This window comes from Lissotriton helveticus, chromosome 5_1 (genome assembly GCF_964261635.1).
Source record: "Lissotriton helveticus chromosome 5_1, aLisHel1.1, whole genome shotgun sequence".
In the NCBI taxonomy this organism is placed as follows: Eukaryota; Metazoa; Chordata; class Amphibia; order Caudata; family Salamandridae; genus Lissotriton; species Lissotriton helveticus.
In genome coordinates this window covers 937,521,265-937,540,063 of record NC_136065.1, presented here as the reverse complement: position 1 = coordinate 937,540,063, position 18,799 = coordinate 937,521,265, and the positions used below count along the sequence as shown (strand labels likewise).

General features: G+C 51.9%; 1 protein-coding gene across 2 annotated transcripts in view; it reads left to right on the top strand.

Moving 5' to 3' along the window:
- Window positions 1-18,799, top strand: part of BTAF1 (B-TFIID TATA-box binding protein associated factor 1) — a 984,515-nt gene that overhangs the window by 245,100 nt on the left and 720,616 nt on the right. For both annotated transcript variants that reach the window (XM_078643429.1, XM_078643428.1), the window contains exon 14: window positions 10,433-10,553. In XM_078643429.1, coding sequence (XP_078499555.1) covers window positions 10,433-10,553 — 121 coding nt within the window. The remainder of the gene's footprint in view (window positions 1-10,432; window positions 10,554-18,799) is intronic.

Here is an 18,799-nt window from a genome sequence, read left to right as displayed (position 1 = left end):
TCTGACGCCTGGGGATATTTCTAATTTAAGGAATCTGCTGAAAGGCAACGTCTCTACCAGATACATCGTTACCGAAGGTAAGAAACTTGTACATTAGGCACTGTTCATTATGAGTTCCCCAGCTAATTGACTGCTTCACTAAAACACATGGCGTTTGATATCAAACACCTTGTCTTAATAATTTATTTAGATATGTACCCGAGGGTCTCTTAGTGGTGCCCCCTGAAAACCCACCAGCCTCTATTGTGCTGGCTGACTAGTGGATTCCAGCCTGCCCCCACAGACAGGTTTCTGACCCCCTGCAGGTGAGGCAATGCTTTTTGAGGCCAGAAACAATGCCTACTCCGGAGGAAGGTGTTCACATCTCCTTCAGCAGGATGGCTAATGATGTAGCATATCACGGCCAAGGATATCACGGCCAAGGATATCAAGGCCAAGGACTTCAAAGTCCCTGCCGCCTTTGATATGCGACCCCAGACGTGGGAGATGCCATCCCCTGCCCTGAGGCCCATTTGGCACGAGAACAACCAGGAAATTATGCAGGGAGGTGTTTTGCACTACCAGGCCAATCTCACCCTAAAGTGGACTGCCTGATGTGACCCACGAAAGAAGGATTCTGCCATCTTGGATTTGCTGGAATTAGGAACTCTGGGATAGGCGTATGCCAACTCCCCACAGGAAGGGGTCAATTAGGGGGCTGTAGTAACCCCAAGTGTAAATCACCCATTTGCTTCTACCCTTCACTCACTTTAACGCTCCTGCATTCAGTATTTGGGTGGCCCCCTAAGAGCAGGAACTCTGATTTGTCTGCTTGAAGAAGAAAGGACAGAGTGCCCATGAAGCGACCCCTGAGGACATCAGAACCGCTTGCATACCCCTTCCTTGCTGTTGGACCTTCACAATTGCGCGGACCTGGCACATCGAGAAAGGAGTGTCGCCCCCCAAAGCTGTGGAGGGGTGACCCACAACTTCATCTTGCCAGCAACGTCTCCCTTGGATCAGAGTAGCTGCTTCCCTGCATATGCAGGCATCCCTTGCAAAGTCCCATACTCTGTCCTGTTGGCCATTGGGCCCACCGAGGGAGCAACCAGCCTGGGGAAGGTTGCTTGGAGCTCAGGAGGCCAGCCCTGCCACTTCATCAAAGTACTGAGATGCTGACCCCTCCCAGAGTCTCCCTGCACCTATACTTGGGGTGCCAGGTCCCTGGTAGAAACAAAGGTTTGTTGGTGGTCCAATCTGAACTCCAGCAGCACAAAGACAAACCTACCTTCGAGGGATGTCAGGATCCACAAGACCAGCTTTGAGAGTGGCCCTGCTGCCCTGTTTTTCCCTCTCCATCAGGCTACAGATACAGAGAGTGAGCCTTTGACTGCCTCGACCCGACATGGAAAAGCATCCCTGCACCTGAGCCCCACAACTTGAGTCCAAGTGAACAGACTGTGTCAACGGGGTCCAGAGACCCTCTAAAGCTGAATCAACCCTCCTTGGGTTTGTTTGGACTGGCCCTCTAGTCACCACCTGCATCCTCTTTCTGCAGGATACAGAGAACCGCGATAGGCTCCCACAGCGTGACCCTGCCAGACAAGGCACTACTCCTTATGAGCCCCCACACCCAGCCCGAATACCAGTGAACCGACAGTGTCCCTGAGTGCCAGAGACGCTCAAGACCTGAGCCCCTCTGTAGGTTCAACCAGTCTGGCCCGCAGTCCCTGCTTGCACCCTTTTCTCATCAAGACAGTTTCTCATTGACTTGAAGGGGGCACCTGATACCGAAACGCATCTTTACACTCGGATGCCCCAGAGCTGACCGAGGTGACCCATTGGTGTGGCCCTGGATCTTGCCCCCCTATTTACCTTCAGTCCAGAAGAACAGTCCTTTAAGTCATTTACAAGTGAGCGTCTGCAGTGTATTTTCTACTACAGGATAACATTACCTCTTCAAAGCTACAAGGGTATTTTTTGTATAAAGTGATAAGACAAAGTACTTACCTAATTATGATGATCTTGGTGTCTAAATTCATATAAAAATCTGTTCTTTTTCTACATTGATCTAGAGTTTCTTCAGTGTGTTTAATTTATTGACTCTGTGTGTGTTCAACAAGTGCTTAACGCGACCATCTGATAGGCCTAAACTGCTCGCCTACAGTACCACAAAAAGAGAGCATTTGGGATTAATTTGAATCCTGTAAGCCAATAAAGGTCATCTGGACTTTCTACATAGTGTACCTCTTTTTTGGTACACTATATAAAAAGCCAGCTTCCTTCAGCGAGTGTCTCCCTCTGTGTCCATTCTCCCATCTGGAACAACAAAGATTTGTCCCAGTTCACGGCAATTCCATTCCGCCAAGATTTCTGTAGCCAGGGTGAAGAACATCGGCGAAAGTGGGCACTCTTGACGCGTGCCCCTTTGCATTTCCGTGAGGTAGACCATTAATCTGCTCTCAGGCCTTAGCTAGATCATAGTAGCTTGACCCACCTGATTTATCTGGGGCAGAACCCCATCTTAGCTAGTACCCTGAAGAGGTAAGCCCTTACCACAGAGTCGAAGGCCTAATTTGTGTCTAGTGAGGCAATCACCTTCCTCACTGGCGAATTCCCCTCTCCCGCCAAGTTATGTAGCAGTCTCCGGTTCAGCCTGGTTGAACGACTCGGCATAAAACCGTTTTGATCCGGGTGTACCAACTCTGTCACCATCGCCCTTAGTCTGATCATTAGGAGTTTGACCAGTATCTTGATATCTGCTTTGTGGGGCTTTCCTGCCTTTGGGATAAGTACCACTATTGCTGAATGCATGTCGTCTGGTAGCTTGAAATGCTTTGACTAAGGCTGCGTACAGAAGAGCTGCAAAGGGCCTCTGCAATTTCTGAAAAAGTTCAACTGGGAACCCGTTCGGTCCCGGAGTTTCCCGGATTGCTTTTGACCCATGACAGAGGAAACTTCTTCCATAATGTCTCCCTCTAGGTCTCTAGCGTGGTCCCCACCCAACTGGCTCATGGGGCGTCATTTATAACGGCTAGCACCTCCTAATCATTGACTCGCAAATGGGAATTATAAAAGATTTCTGGCCAAATGCCTGGCAAATTTCTCCACTGTCTCACCATGGCACAGGAGTCTACTTTTTAATTCACTAGTGGATACACTATCACTTTCCTTACTACCGATCCACGCTAGCAATTTATCAGTCTTGTTTCCCCTTCGTATATCCTTTTCTGTTTCGCCATATAGGAAGTTTTAACTTTGTGATTAGCAACTGTCTGATACTCGGCTCACTTTGGATCCATGGCCATCTTGCCGGGTGGGGGTCGGAGTCTCCTCATATTTCCTATCAAACGGAGTCCATACTCCTTCAAAGATAGCCAATCTAGCATGTCTCTCTCATCTGCCCTTTATCTCTCCTGATCATGTACGCCTCCCACAAAGTAACTGGGCTCTTTACTGAGTCCTTATTTTCCTCAAAATAGTGTTTGGATGCTTTACCTAGGCGTTTAACCTGCTGCTCATTGGAGAGGTGCCACGTTTCTATTTTCCACATCGGATCTTTAGTGGTCACCAGCTCTTGCAGAGGTGAGTGATCACTGATACTCCGAGCTAGGTACGTAGCTTCGCTAAACCTGGGAGTGCGTCACCTGTAGTAAAAAAGGAGTAGAGTCTGGTTGAGTCTTGGATGACCAGCACTTTTCCTCATTGGGACTGCGAGTCCCAGATTGCACAGGGCCCCAGGCGGCGGTCCTATGAGTCTGCAGCACCTGAACCAGCAGCCCCAAGCACAATATAGCGCAACTCTTTGTACTGCTGTGCAGGACGCACTAGGGCTGATCCCCGGACGGGCCCATCCTGCGTTTGGCTCAGTGTGGGACATCACTGTTTCAGCTGTTATCTGGTATCTATCATGGGTAAGCGAAAATCAACTTGTAATTCTGACTCTGACGCCGCCAAGGACTCACGAAAGTGTGCATCTATTATTTCATGTTGGCGGTGGTTGCCTTGACAGAAGAGATTCAAAGTGCTGAGGTGAAGCTGTGTCTAGGGATGGATAAAGCCTCACAAAATCCCGATGCGCAAACAAAGGGGGGTTGTTCTGCGATGGAGGTGTCAACTGGGGATGTCTTCCAGCCTGCTGGGCAACGGGAACTTGCCAACACTGAGACCCCTTCAAAGAGCCCCACCATAGCTGAGGTCAATGACAGCTGGGTCACCATCCTTTGAGCTGGCTTCACCTGCTAAAAAGAGGAAGAAGGACCCTAGGGCAAGACCCAAAACATGCAGAACGATTGTAGCCACCAACACGGAGAATTACTTGTTCCCAGTCTTGGGACCCTCCCTATCTAATGCTAATCAGACTCCATACTTGTAACCTCATTGGGGTGCCGAGACCCCGTACACTCCAAGTTGTGAACATACATTTACCTCTGCTCGCCATGTTTCCCCGGTTATCTTGTGATCTAAACCCCCATTGGATATCCTGCTGTATTCTTCTGGGTAAGCCCCATGCTGAATTTTTGAGTGGACACTCCACATTATGAACCCCTGATCAGTTGCAAAACGACACCAACCAAAACCACTAGAAACCATGAACTACAATTAAAACCGTAAAAAGTGAGCTGTCGCTTTGGGGTGGTTCGAACATTTGCCACAGGGCTGTTGAAAATGGTTGTCTCGAAGTACAGCCCTTCCACAATTTACCAATTTATCAGAGAACTGAGTAGATGGGGGGGTGGGGGGTGTCAGATAGCTGAGTGCAATGGGGGGGGGGTCAGATAGCTGAGTGCAATTTGCTGCTACATCTGCCAACAGCTGGACTCTCGGACCATGGATGTCTAACATCGGGTAAGGATGGTTGAGCTGTCCAAGCTGTGTGATTAAGTATGGATACCTGCAAAGTTGTGTTAAAGACAGGAGTATGGAAGTCGGAGAGGGCAGGGCGAGGCGGTACCAGATGGAGAGACCGCTGAGGTTTACACCAGTTCATTGCAGTTTGTGGAGTTCAAAAGGGCCAGTGCAAGAGTTATCACTAGATTAGGATTCTTTCGTCTCGTCAGACATATCACCAGCTGTCTGAAGTAAGGCCACTTCTTGTAATGGTGATGGCCGCCTCCCGCTCAAGCTGCATCTTGATCCGTGAAGGGGCGACTCCTGTTAATCCAGTGGGATTGCCCTGCACGCATCTGGGGCTTTGCTGCAGAAGAGACTAGTTTGATGTCCTCTCACCCCTCCCGGCAGCTGGTGCCTACTTATGTTGGTTGAGCCTTGTCCAGGTGTCGTCCAGATTGGCAAAGAAATCGGCTCACTGATCGGCCAGGACCTTCAACTTTGAGGGGAAAAAGCAGGGAATAGGCCAGAGTTCCCTAAGCCTCTTTTTGCAGCCTCAAAACTCCTAGTTGTCTGCATGTGACTGTTTCAGCTGCTTCATGCTTTTTAGCCAACAACACTTTGCATTCTGGTACCTGTGGGTTTTTTTTTTTAGGTCTCGCCTAGGCAGCACTTGCTCTGTCTCTTCGGCTGTATTCAGGATATGGGCATGAAGCTCCGCCCACTTTCCAGCCATCTTTTCAATTGACTCACTAAACTGTCATTTGTAAATGGTGGCTTTTCATTGGTCAATAGGCTTAGTAGTCCCTCCTTAGTACTGCCTTTTTTCGTTGTGTAACCTTCCCGGAGGACCCCCTTGTTACATGTGTTGTTACTCGGTATCCTTTAATTACAGTCTCCGACCACGCTTTTCTTAAAGGGCTTTTGCAGGCAGGACACACTGTTCTGCAACAGTTTAAAAAAAAATTATTTAATCAGGGCAGCACGCTTGAACTGGAATATTGGCGGCAGTGCTTTTCTCGTGTTACCTGCGATCACCGAACGCAAACGCATGCCTTTTTTACCTGTACACTTTTTTTTTTTTTTTACAATGGCGCTTTTGCTTTAAACATCTTAAGCTAAAGTGTGGGTACCGCAATTCCTTCAAAAGTAAAGAAATGGAAAAAAAGGGGTTTTTTTTACTATTTTTTTACATTTGAAGCAATTGCGGCACCTGCGCTTTTGCTAAAGATGTTTAACGCTAAAGCGCGGGTGGCACCATTGTATTAAAAGTAAATACATAGGGGAAAAAAAGCTTGTGGACGGCATTTCTTTTTGCTTACTTCTCACAGCAATTGTGGAACTACACTGGTTACTAATACAGTATCATAAGTTTATAGAAAATGCTGTATTAGGTCACTCGCTCTACAGCAATCCATGAAACTAACCCTTGCTAGTTAATCATTTTACTTGTTTTTCAAATGAATACATCCCTGTTACAGATCTTAATCAAGACTAAATTGTTAATTAAAATGTTATAATCCTTGCAAAGATTTCATCAAATGTGGGTTCAACACTGGACACTGACGGACACGTGGAGAGCACTGAACCCCACAACGAAACTGTACTCGTTTCACTCCATTCCACACGATCTTCGAGTGAGACTTGACCGATTTCTATGCTCACCTGCTATACACGCCAAAGCCAAACACACAGACTATCTAGGCAGAGTGCTATCAGATCATGACGCCCATGTCCTGACCCTCCGATGGAAACCGCCCCACCCCCCAGTACCGACCTGGAAGCTCCCTCGGGAGTGCCTCACAGACCCGGCATTCACACATGATCACGGGGAACACCTGCAGGAACACTTCAGACTCAATGCGGGCTCGGCGTCCTCTAGTCTCGTTGAGTGGGATGCGCACAAAGTAGTGGCGAGGGGACACAGCATTCAGCAAGTGTTAGGAGTGCGAAAGGTGCTAGAAGGCGCATTGCACACCACAGAACAGGAACTAGCAGCCATGTTGCAAGCAGATGACCGCGGCGAGGTGACCCAGCTACAAATAGCAGAGGCTAAGACAAAATACGCCGAGACATTGCGGGACCTGCGAAAATACAATTTCAGGAAATATGCCAGTAGGGTACACCGGGAGGGCAACAGGGGTGGCACGCTCTTAGCATGGTTAGCTCGGCAAGACCCCGACTTGAAACCTATCACGGAAATTACAGACCAAGCCGGTCACCTCCAGACTTCCCAGGTAGCGATCATGCAGGTTTTCTACACATATTACTCGCACATATATCAAACTTCCAGCCAAGATGACGCCCTCATGGTGTCCAACTTCCTACTCCCTTTACCAATCCCCCAGGTCTCGCCAGTGCTCCGAAAGGACCTAGACAGAAAATTAACGCAGACCGAGATTAAGGCAGCGATAGGGACGCTTGCTAGGAACAAGGCCCCAGGCATGGACGGCTTCCCCCTCGAGTATTTCCAGTCGTTTGTAACTCATCTCGCCCCGCGCCTAACGACTATGTTTGAAGACGCATTCCAGACGGGAATCCTCCCACGCTCCCTCAGAGAATCAATAATAGTGTCGTTCCTAAAACCACACAGGGACCCCCAACTTCCATCGTCCTACAGGCCGATCACATTACTTAACTCAGACTGTAAAATCCTGGGGAAACTGTTAGCGACAAGATATGCCCAAGTCGTACCCCAACTGGTCCACCCCGACCAAAACGGATTCGTACCAAACCGCAACACATCTCAAAATCTCCGTAGACTCTTCCACGTCCAAGACATGACACGAACCCAGCTCCCGAATGCAGCTTGCCTCATACTAGACCTCGAGAAGGCATTCGACACCCTCCTATGGCCATATTTGTTCGCAGTCATCACCAAGAACAACTTTGGCTCCCGCCTCATCGCTTACACTACGCTCCTGTACACACAACTTAGGTCCAGGGTCCGGATCGGCACCTATATCTCCCCGGAATTCACCGTAAGCAGAGGAACTAGACAAGGATGCCCGTTGTCGCCCCTCTTGTTTGCTCTGGCGGTTGAACCTTTGGCGATACGCCTGAGACGAGAGGGTGTAGACTGGGGTATCCCCCTAGCGCATATGTGGCACTGCGTCTCTTTATACGCAGACGACCTCCTGATCTATGTTAGGGATGACACGAGCGACCTGACGTGCATCTGGAGAACGTTAGAGGAGTTTGCGACCGTGTCAGGCCTAAGGGTCAACTGGGGGAAATCATCCATATACCCGTTGAGCCCCCATATGGCCCCCTTCGAAATCCGAATGGGAACTCAATCACTCACCTGGAACGCCGACGCCCCCCGATAGCTGGGAATACGGCTGTACCACACCCCGGAGGACCTATACACAGGGAATCATCGTAGGACACTAGCTGGTCTTCGATCTGCGGTCAACTTCTGGAAGACACTCCCACTGGCGCCCATAGGCCGAGTGGCACTGGCAAAAATGATCATGCTCCCCCGCCTGTTATATAGCTTCGCGAATCTCCCAGTGATCCCACCTCGATCATTCTTCGGAGAACTGAACACTCTTCTGATAGACCTGATATGGGGAGGGGGTCGAAAACGAGTGGCGCTCACCACACTCTACCTGCCTACCACGGAAGGGGGACTGGGAGCGCCGGCCTTTGAGGCATACTTTCTAGCGGCCCAGCTCCAGTGGCTGTCCTACTGGACGGCGGGACGCCACACAGGAGAGACCAACACAACTACTGGTCCTCTCTCGCAGGCCGCGGTCGTCAGACTCTTGTTACCGGGCACTAAACCCCTGCGGACTCGTCCCCTGCAGGTGTCCGTTGCCCGAACGTGCATGATGCGGATACACCGCATGTCCAAAACGCAACCACCGTATTCGCCTTTGCTGCCACTGGTGGGTTTCCCTCGCAGAGAATCATATTACTCCCCGGGCGCGCTTCGAGTTTGGACAGAACTGGAGGTCACGGAGATCAGGTCTCTGTTCGACAACGGGCAGTTGCTGACGTTTGAGCAGCTGATGGACCGTTATGGCATACCCCCTGGACAGTTTTTGCTACATAGGCAATTACTGGATAGCCGCGGTACGCACTGGAACCTAGGGGCCGGCGAACCAGCGACACATCCAGTGATTCATACGATCCTACACATGGGGGTGGGGAGACACTTAGTAACATGGCTCTACAGGGCGGTGCGCTCGTTAATCCTCCCATCCCTCCAGTCTCTACGCCAGAAATGGGAGACGGAATTCGGCAGAGTGGTCCATGACGGGGAATGGAGGTCAGCCCTGGAATATCCCAAAAACGTCTCCAGGAACGCAAGGTTCCGCAACATACAATTCAACGTCCTCCACAGGGCCTATCTTACACCGGGCCGCCTCCGACGATTCTTCCCGGACACTCACTTTGAATGTCCCCGATGTCGAACCCCGGGTGCAGACTTCAAGCACATGTTTTGGGATCGCCCCACTCTCCGCCAGTACTGGGACACGATCCACCGAACCTTAGAAGAGGCCACGACCATTGCCACCATGAACACGTGGGAGGCATGCGCACTCGGAATTTTCCGCAAACGGAAAACTGAGAAAACACAATACAGATTCCTATCACTAGCAATCCTCTTGGCAAAACACGGTATCGCCATGCACTGGAGAGCCCCTGCGGGACCGCCGGAGGCAGCATGGGTAGGTGCGGTACTTAAATGGGGTAAGGCGGAGGAGGAGATACTACGGGAGGAGGAGGTACGGGGACATCGCAAACATCCCATATCCCAGGAGTGGGCCCAACTACTATACACCTTCACACAGACGACACGCCCTCAGGAGTCCCCTACTGCCACACAATCCCAGACACGACCGACGACGCCGGCCCTCATGCCTCCATAAACATATCATGGAGTCTACACACCAGTTGTGAGTGACCACGAGCGCTGGCCCTCCGAAGCCCAGACACAATCCACCGACGCTCGCTATAGACCTATACCTCACAACTTGAAAATATACATATTGTGCTTGGACGCAGTGACCTAGAAACCCCCCCCTCCCGTCCTTCCCTCACTCCCACCCCCCAGTTCATCAGTTCACCCCCATAGTTTCTGGGAAAGAAGGCATGCTTGAACTAGACAGAATGCTACTAGTACATATTACTAGCTGATTGACTTCACGCATAGAGACACCACGATGTCACATGTTACCACGTCTCACAACCACATTCCTGATACCCATAGCGTCACCCCCACAGTACCTGACACGACATGAGCTCATCCCCCTACGGGTGCAGTCGATAGTCTAGCATGTTCAGGATGGTCCCGCTTATGGAGGATGCAGACGTTATGGTGGGAAGCCACGTGATACGTGCCACCGAGGCACGCAGATAAGGACAACAGATTGACAATGACCCTGAACTGTGAAATGCCTAACAGGATCCGTAGCTCTAATTGTATCTATATGACTTCAATTTTTTGTAATGCTAGTTTAACCTTGAATGAACACCGTCGTATTATTCATGTAAATGCAACCTAAAACCCAATAAACAAATTCAAACAAAAAAAAAAGATTTCATCAAATGTACATTTTGCAGTGAAAGCTGCCAGTGTGTTTCATATAATCTAATTTTACTGTTTTTTCATCAGGTTCCAACAATCGTTTACAGTTCTTGTACCTCGTGTATGGCCTTTCTTGCGACACACTATTTCCTCTGTAAGAAAAGCAGCTCTTGAAACATTGTGTACGCTGCTGTCAACACAAGATCAGGTAAGAATATTTTGTTTAGTTATTTGAGTGCTTGGTGTATCCTGAGTCGGGGCACTAGGCAAAAAGAGGAGTTGGAATCCAATTGGTAAATTCTGACTCAAATAGTCTTTCCTCTGTTTTAGAGAAGATTCATTTTATTGAATGTGTTGAAAGTGCAGTTTTCAAACCTTTCCAGAAAAGGTTGTAGTTTGGTTCCGCCCTTCAGCTTTGATTCTACATAGTCCATAGGTCTCTGAACACCCAGGCATATGCCTCAATGAATATTCGGTCTGAAAACTTAAGACAGGAGGTTTGACATTCATGATTTCTAGATTGTTAGACACATAGCTGGTGGCAAGTCTCTGCATGTATCCTGCATCTCTGCCTCTGTAACCCTTGTGCATGGTACAGACAACGTTATTCTTGCATCTGCTGGGAGTATGTGGAGTCCTTTCAGGACAAGCAATGTCATTGTCCCTCTGCAGTTCAGATTTTTTCAGGCCACTTGGAGCATTTAAAGCACTTAAATGAGTTTTGGGAGCCCGAAGTTGGCTTGGAAATGTAAGCATTTTTAGTTATGAACTGAAATGTTGGTTTCAGAGTTGATGTTCAGGTACCACATTCAATTTTCGCTGAGAAAGACCTTGATGCTTGTACCATGTTAAAAAAGTGAGCCAGATATTCCTTACAGAAACCAGATTCCTTATATGGAATTATTGTATTGACTTCTTGGAGTCTATATGCTGTCTGAGTTATCTCTACTGTGGATTAGCAACCGGGTGTCTTACATTGGTTTCCTACAATTGTGCCAGTTATTGAAGGTTTGCCATACGAGCTAACCACAATTACTGTGAACTGCTTGTTCGAGGCATATGAGCTGCAGATTGCACACTGTGCATAGATCGCCACCTAGTGTTGGGCCCGGATGTTTGCAGTTTGTTGTTGTCCTGAAAAGTTCTTTGGAAGTCACAAGATAGGTGACTCCTCCTTTGGACCACATTGCGCATGGGCATTGGCTCCATCCCCAGATTGTTTTTTTCCGCCATCGGGCTCGGATGTGTATCCTGCGCTCCCGTTAGGGACCAAATTTCCTTCGGCCCGCAATCCTCACCCAGTCCAACGGTATTGTTTCGATCACCCTCCACATCGACGCGATTCTTCACCTTCTAAGTCTTCGATTCCGGTCGTCGAAGAAGGCCTTGTGGCCTACCTAGGCCTTACTTCTGGCTCATGGAAAGGACGCCATTCAAGAAGTGTCCTCGATGTGGGTCGAAGTTTCCCCACACCGACCTACATGAGGTGTGCAACCTTTGCCTCTCACCGGAGCACGAGGCCAAAGACCGTTCCACTTGTTCCTCCTTCCGCTCCAAGAAGACGATCCGGGACCGACGAGCTCGAAGAAAATGGCCCCTATCGTCAGCTTCGATCCCCGACGACATCTTCGAAGAGGGCATCGACATGCCAGAACACCAGCACGCTGAAGAGTGTACCAGCTCCTCAGACGCCGAAGACTCCGACGTTGAGGAAGTCACTCCATCGTCTACCACCAACCCTTCCCCGACACCCTCTAAAAAGTCTTCGGGCACACCCTCACCTTCGGGCCCGGGTGCACACCGAGAGACTGCTTTCCACGCCCCGCCTTTGGGCCCGGCAAAGAAGCCCATTAAGCCTTCAGGCAGCTCAGGCTCGAGCCAGCCTATTCACTGTGCCGATCCTACACCGACACCGAAGAAAAAGCCATCTTCGTCAACCACGCCGACCGTTGCTCCGACACCGGAGCAAACTGCACCGAAGACGGGCAGCGGCTCATCGATGCCGAAACCGCATTCGGAGCCAACTAAAAAACCACCTAAAGCTCCAGATTCACACGCTTCGGAACCTAAAAAACACCCCGAACCGAAGAAATAGGTTCCGGTAAAGGACACTTCAAAAGGGCACACTTCTAAACATAAATCAGCTACCGACTCGGTGCCGAAAAAAACCTACGGAGCCGAAAACCTCGACACCAAAGGATCTGCCCTGTTCAGGGGAACTTTTAACACCTGATCCTAACCAAAAAACTCTTGTCAAGGATCCTAAGACTGGTCAATTGACTCTCAGTTCCAAAAAGAGACCACTTGATGTGCCAGCACCTCTACCTCCTCCAAAGAAGAGAGACATTGCAACCTCTCCATGAAGGGTGCCTTCTCCTCCACTTCCCCATACTGTTCCCCCTCTTACACCTACTCCACCTCACCATTCACCTACACCATCCCCTGATCCACAAGATGATGTAGACACAGACTCTGACACAGATTGAGGTGCACATGACCCAGCAGGGACCTATAGTCCCCCTCAGTCACCTAATCCATGGGATGATTACAACACCCCTGATGTGCCTTATGTCCCACAAGACGACATATACCCTTCTAAACTATCCCCACCAGAGGACACTATAGGTTTTAACCTACTAGTCCAAAGAGCTGCCCAATATTATGGAGTGGACTTACACACAGATGGGGTAGAGGAATATTTCATACTAGACACTTTTGATAACGCACAAAAGTCTACTGCCATTTTACCAATGCTTAAGGGTGTAATTAAACATGCAACAGAGGTTTTTAAAGACCCCGTCAGGGCTAGGGTCCTCAATCCTCGAATTGAGAAAAAATATAAAGCTGCCCCTACAGATCCAGTCTATATTAAAGGTCCAGCACCATTAGACTCTTTAGTAGTGTCTAATGCACGTAAAGGTGCTAATTCTCAGACATCAGGTGAGGCCTCACCACCAGACAAGGAGTCCAAGCTACTTGATGCCTCAGGCAAAAGAATAGCGTCTCTAGCAGCTAATATCTGGCGCATTGCCGACACCCAAGCGTTGCTGGCCAGATATGACAGAGCTCATTATGATGGACTAGAGTCCATAATGCACCATCTACCTGACAAATTCAAAACTAGGGCCAATGAACTGATACAGGAAGGTAAAAATATTACCAACACTTCTATTCGCTGTACCCTAGATGCGGCAGATACCGCCTCAAGAGCAATTAATACCAGCACCCTCCTACGTAGACATGCTTGGCTACGTATCTCCGGTTTTAAACCCGAGGTGCAAAACTCCATCCTTAATCAGCCATTTGATGACACATTTATTCGGCCCAAATGTTGACGTGTCTTTAGAAAAGATGAAAAAAGACACTGATACAGCAAAATCTATGGGAGCCTTGCAACAGCAAGCTCCCAGACGTTCTTTTCGTCGCTCATCATACAGAGGCAACACTAGAGGCTACTCCTCCGAAAGTCCCTCCACCTCTTACAAAACCCCTAGCCAATCCACATTCACTAAGGGCTACCAAAGAGGGGGTTACAGGGGAAACAACAACAAAGGCAGAGGCAAAATCAACAACTCCCGCACTGCCTCTACCCCTACCCAATGACTTTCCTCCCCTTCCCCCCCAACACTCCACTCCTGTGGGGGGAAGATTGCAACAGTTCCTTCCTGCCTGGACCAACATCACATCAGACAGGTGGGTGCGACAAATTATTCAATCAGGTTACTGTCTAGAACTAACATCTACCCCCCCAAACATACCACCCAAACAGCGTCCAATGAACATCTAGCACTGTTAAAGCAAGAAGTAGAATCCCTGATAAAAAAGTGCAATAGAACCAGTTCCTCTGCACCAACAAAACAAAGGGGTTTACTCTCTATATTTTCTAATTCCAAAAAAGGATGGCTCTCTAAGGCCTATTCTAGACCTCAGACTGCTAAACATATACATACAGTCAGATCATTTTCACATGGTCACACTGCAACAAGTCCTCCCGCTTCTGTCGCAAAACGACTTCCTTGCTACTTTATATCTCAAGGACGCATACTTCCACATTCCCATTCACAAGGCTCACAGGAAGTGTCTCAGATTTTAATAGACAGACAGCACTATCAATTCAAAGTACTCCTATTCGGAGTCACAACAGCACCAAGAGTATTCACGAAGTGCTTAGCAGTGGTGGCTGCCCATTTACGAAGACAACACATCCATGTCTTCCCGTACCTCGACGACTGGCTCATAAAAGCCAGCTAATACAACCAATGCGTGGAACACACTCATGCAACAATACAACTGATCTGAAAGAAACAGGTTAGTATTAGATTCCTTACCTTAGAATATCCCCAGGCGTCAGTCTGGATCCGGAAACTTTTGCGTAGCAGTGCCCCTGCGCGTCGGTAGGCGTCGTCTGCAGGCGTCCCCTGCGGCTCCGCGTCCGTCGTCGGCGTCGTGCGCCGTGATGACGTCGCTGGAGTATATAGACGCCGCCTCCGCGCGCTGACGTCAGTTCTTCTTTTTTCCGCGCCAGTTAGCGCAGATCCGAGAAGTGCAGTACTCCGGTCTTTTGACCAAAGTTTTTTGTGAGTCCTTGATTCTTCTTACGGTGCCGGTAGGATGCCCGGTTTTAAGAACTGTGACCGCACGATGTCGGTCACGGTTCATCACCGACTCTGCCTCCGGTGCCTGGGCCCCGACCACGCCGTGGACGACTGTGTCGACTGCCGGGCCCTGACGAGTAAAGCTAGGCGGGATCGGTCCCGCAAGCTACTCGAGCTGCGGGTGTCGGCCCCGCGTCGAGAGCGGTCCCGGTCCGGCCGGAGGTCGAGGGAGCGGTCGAGGGAGCGGTCGCGGAGCCGCCACGAGCGCTCCGGAAGTCGTCACCATTCCTCTGGTTCCTCAGGTAGGAAACACAAGAAGTCGGGGCGTCGTCATCGTACCCCCGACGCTCGCGCGATGCGGCTGGGGGTTCGGGTGGCCCCACCCCCGCGGCTCCGCGTGAGTCGCCGGCGCGGCCTGCTCCATACCCTACGGTCTCTGGGCAAGGCGCGACGCCCGGGGAGATAGGAGTTCCTCATGGCCATGAGGGCACTGTCTCCTCCGACGGGGCCTACGGCGCCTTCGGGCCCTGTGCTTCCGTCCGGAGGCCCTAGCGGTTCGGGTGCTCCTGCCTAGACGCAGTCGGGTGCTCCGGCCCCGGTGCCGCCGACGGCTCCGACCCCGACGGCTCCGACCCCGACGCCGCAGGGACCCTCAGGGTCGACGCCGGCTGGTCTACCGGCCTCTCCGGCGCCGATTCCATCGGGGTTGCCCCCGACGCCGCCCCCGCGCGGCGCCGGTGCTCCGGCGCCGGGCGGCGCCGCCCCCATACCCTCTCCGACTCCGGACGCGGAGTCGGACCGGCGTCGCCCGACGCCAAATCCGACGCCGATGGGGCCTGTGGACCCTGGGGAGCCGGTCTACATTGTTGATTCCGAATATGGTGAATATGTAGATTACGGAGAGGGTTGGGAGGGGTCTGAGGACCCTCTGTCACGCGAGTGTCAGTACAATGTGGACTGGACAGGTGATTTGGGTGACGCCAGTGGTCTGGACGACTCTCCTAACTCTGGCTTTGTCTCGCCTCCTACCGTGGCTTCGGACGAGGGGGCTGCTTATTCAGTGGTGCTGATATGGGCTGCCAAGGCCTTACACCTTGAGCTCCCCGTCGCGGCCGTGAGGCCTAACATCCTCACTGAGGTCTTCAAACCGCAGTCATGCCCACAGGAGCCACTGCTGCCGTTCAACGAAGCCTTGTCTGACGTTCTTTTGGGCACGTGGTCCAGGCCCGCTTCAGGTTCGCCTGTTGATAGGAACGTGGCCAGACGCCACCGTCTGTGTGAGGATGACCCCAAGTTCCTGTCCACCCATCCCACCCCTGAGAGTCTGGTGATCCAGGCCTCGACTTCCCAGACCGCATTCCCGTCGGCCCCGCCCGACCGGGAATCCAAGAGGTACGACCAGTATGGAAAAAAGGTCTTCTCGTCCCTGAGTTTGGGACTGCGGTCTTGCAACACCGCATGCCTCTTGGGCCGCTACTCCCACTCTCTGTGGGATACGGTCGCGGACCTGCTGCCAGAATGCCCGCAGGAGGTACGGGCAAAGCTCGGCAAGGCTATGATTGAAGGCCGAGACGCAGCAAAATACTCCCATCAGGTGTGGTCTTGATACGACCGACTCGCTGGGCAGAGCGATGTCCACGACGGTGGCGATTCGTCGCCACGCCTGGCTGAGGTCCGCCAACTTTTCGGCAGATGTCCAGAATGCCTTGATGGACATGCCGTTCGATGGCAGTCGCCTGTTTGGCGACAAAGCGGACCACACGCTGGAGCGCTTCAAGGACTCCAGGGTCACGGCCAAGTCCTTTGGGTCTCTCGACCCAGCGCCAGCAAACGGGTTCGTTTCGCTCCTTTCGTGGCCAAGGAAGGGGCGGTCCCACACGTGCTGCCAGCCACGCGCCGCAACACATTTCTCAACGCGGTGGCGGCCGTCGGGAACAACGGCGAGGTCAGACCACACCTCCCCCCGCAGCATCGGCCTCCAAATCCTCCTAGTCCGTGCTTTCAGGCCCATGTGACGCCAGTGGGTGGCAGGGTTCGCCATCACCGCTCCCGCTGGCGCGCAATCACATCGGACAGGTGGGTGCTGCAGCTCTTCCGAAGGGGCTACTCCCTCCCCTTCGAGACCACTCCTCCAGCCATGCCACCGCAGAACCACCGTGTGTCGGGGGACCACTTGACACTTCTGCAGGAGGAAGTTACGGCCCTCTTGGCCAAGGGGGCCGTCGAGCGCGTTCCTGGGCCAGAAGTAGGGCATGGTTGCTATTCCCACTACTTTCTGGTACCCAAGAAGGACAAAGGGGGCCTACGTCCTATCTTGGATTTACGGAACGTCAGCGGCTTCCTCCGGAAGGAGAAGTTCAAGATGTTGACTTTGGCTCAGGTCTTGGCTGCTCTAGACCCGCTAGACTGGATGGTAGCGTTGGACTTGCAGGATGCGTATTTTCACATCCCCGTCCTGCCGGCCCACCGGCGTTACCTGCGGTTCACGGTAGGCCACGAGCACTTTCAGTTTATCGTGCTCCCATTCGGTCTTACCAGCGCCCCACGGGTGTTCACAAAGGTGATGGCGGTGGTCGCAGCCCATCTGCGCTGGTTGGGGGTTTCAGTTTTCCCCTACCTGGACGACTGGTTGTTGAAGGCGGGCTCGCCCCAGACAGTCGTCCACCACCTTCAGATGACGGCAGACCTCCTGCACGAGCTGGGGTTTTCCATCAATGTGCCGAAATCACACCTGTGTCCCTCTCAAAAGCTCCTTTTCATCGGAGCGGTTCTCGACTCGGCGCAGTTTTGGGTTTATCCTCCGGAACGGCGAGTCCGTGATATACAGGCTTTGATTCCCATCTTTCAGCCGTTATCCTGGGTTTCGGTCAGGTTGACGCTGCGGCTGCTGGGGCTGATGGCTTCCTGCATCCTTCTGGTGCATCACGCCCGGTGGCGGATGCGGGCTCTGCAGTGGGACCTGAAGTTTCAGTGGCCCCAGCATCAGGGCAACTTGTCCGACCATGTCTTGATCTCGGAGGGCACTGCGAGACAACTGCAGTGGTGGCTTACGGACCGCGATTGGGTCAGAGGCAGATCCCTCTCCCTTCCCCAGCCGGAGCACGTGGTTGTGACGGACGCGTCCCTCCAGGGCTGGGGAGGCCACTTGGGAGAGGCGGAGATCAGAGGCATCTGGTCTCCGGCGGAGTCCCGGCTCCATATAAACCTGTTGGAGCTGCGGGCGATCCGTCTAGCACTGAAGGCATTCCTCCCCTTTGTCAACGGGAGTGTAGTGCAGGTGTTCACGGACAACACCACCGCCATGTGGTACTGCAACAAGCAGGGCGGAGTGGGGTCGTGGACCCTTTGCCAGGAGGCTCTGGGTCTCTGCCAATGGCTGGAACGTCAGAGCGTGACTCTGACGGTTCAACTCCTGGCAGGTTCTCTGAACGCCAGGGCGGACGAACTCAGCCGTCGGTGCTCGGTGGATCACGAATGGCGTCTGAACTCGGACGTGGCGAAAGGCCTCTTTCTGCAATGGGGAGAGCCTTGGTTAGATCTATTCGCCACAGAAGAGAACGCGCAATGTCATCAGTTCTGCGCGTTGGAGTTTCCAAGACGGCACTCGCACGGCGACGCCTTTCGGCACGCGTGGAGTTGCGGTCTATTGTACGCCTTTCCGCCTATACCACTTCTGCCCAGAGTGCTGAAGAAGATCAGGCGCGACCGGGCCCAAGTTATCCTTGTGGCTCCGGACTGGGCTCGAAGGTACTGGTATCCCGAGCTACTCAGCATGTCAGTCGGTCCCTCGATCCGCCTGCCCCTTCTGGAGGACCTTCTGTCGCAGCAGCAGGGGACGGTCCTCCACCCGAACCTGTCC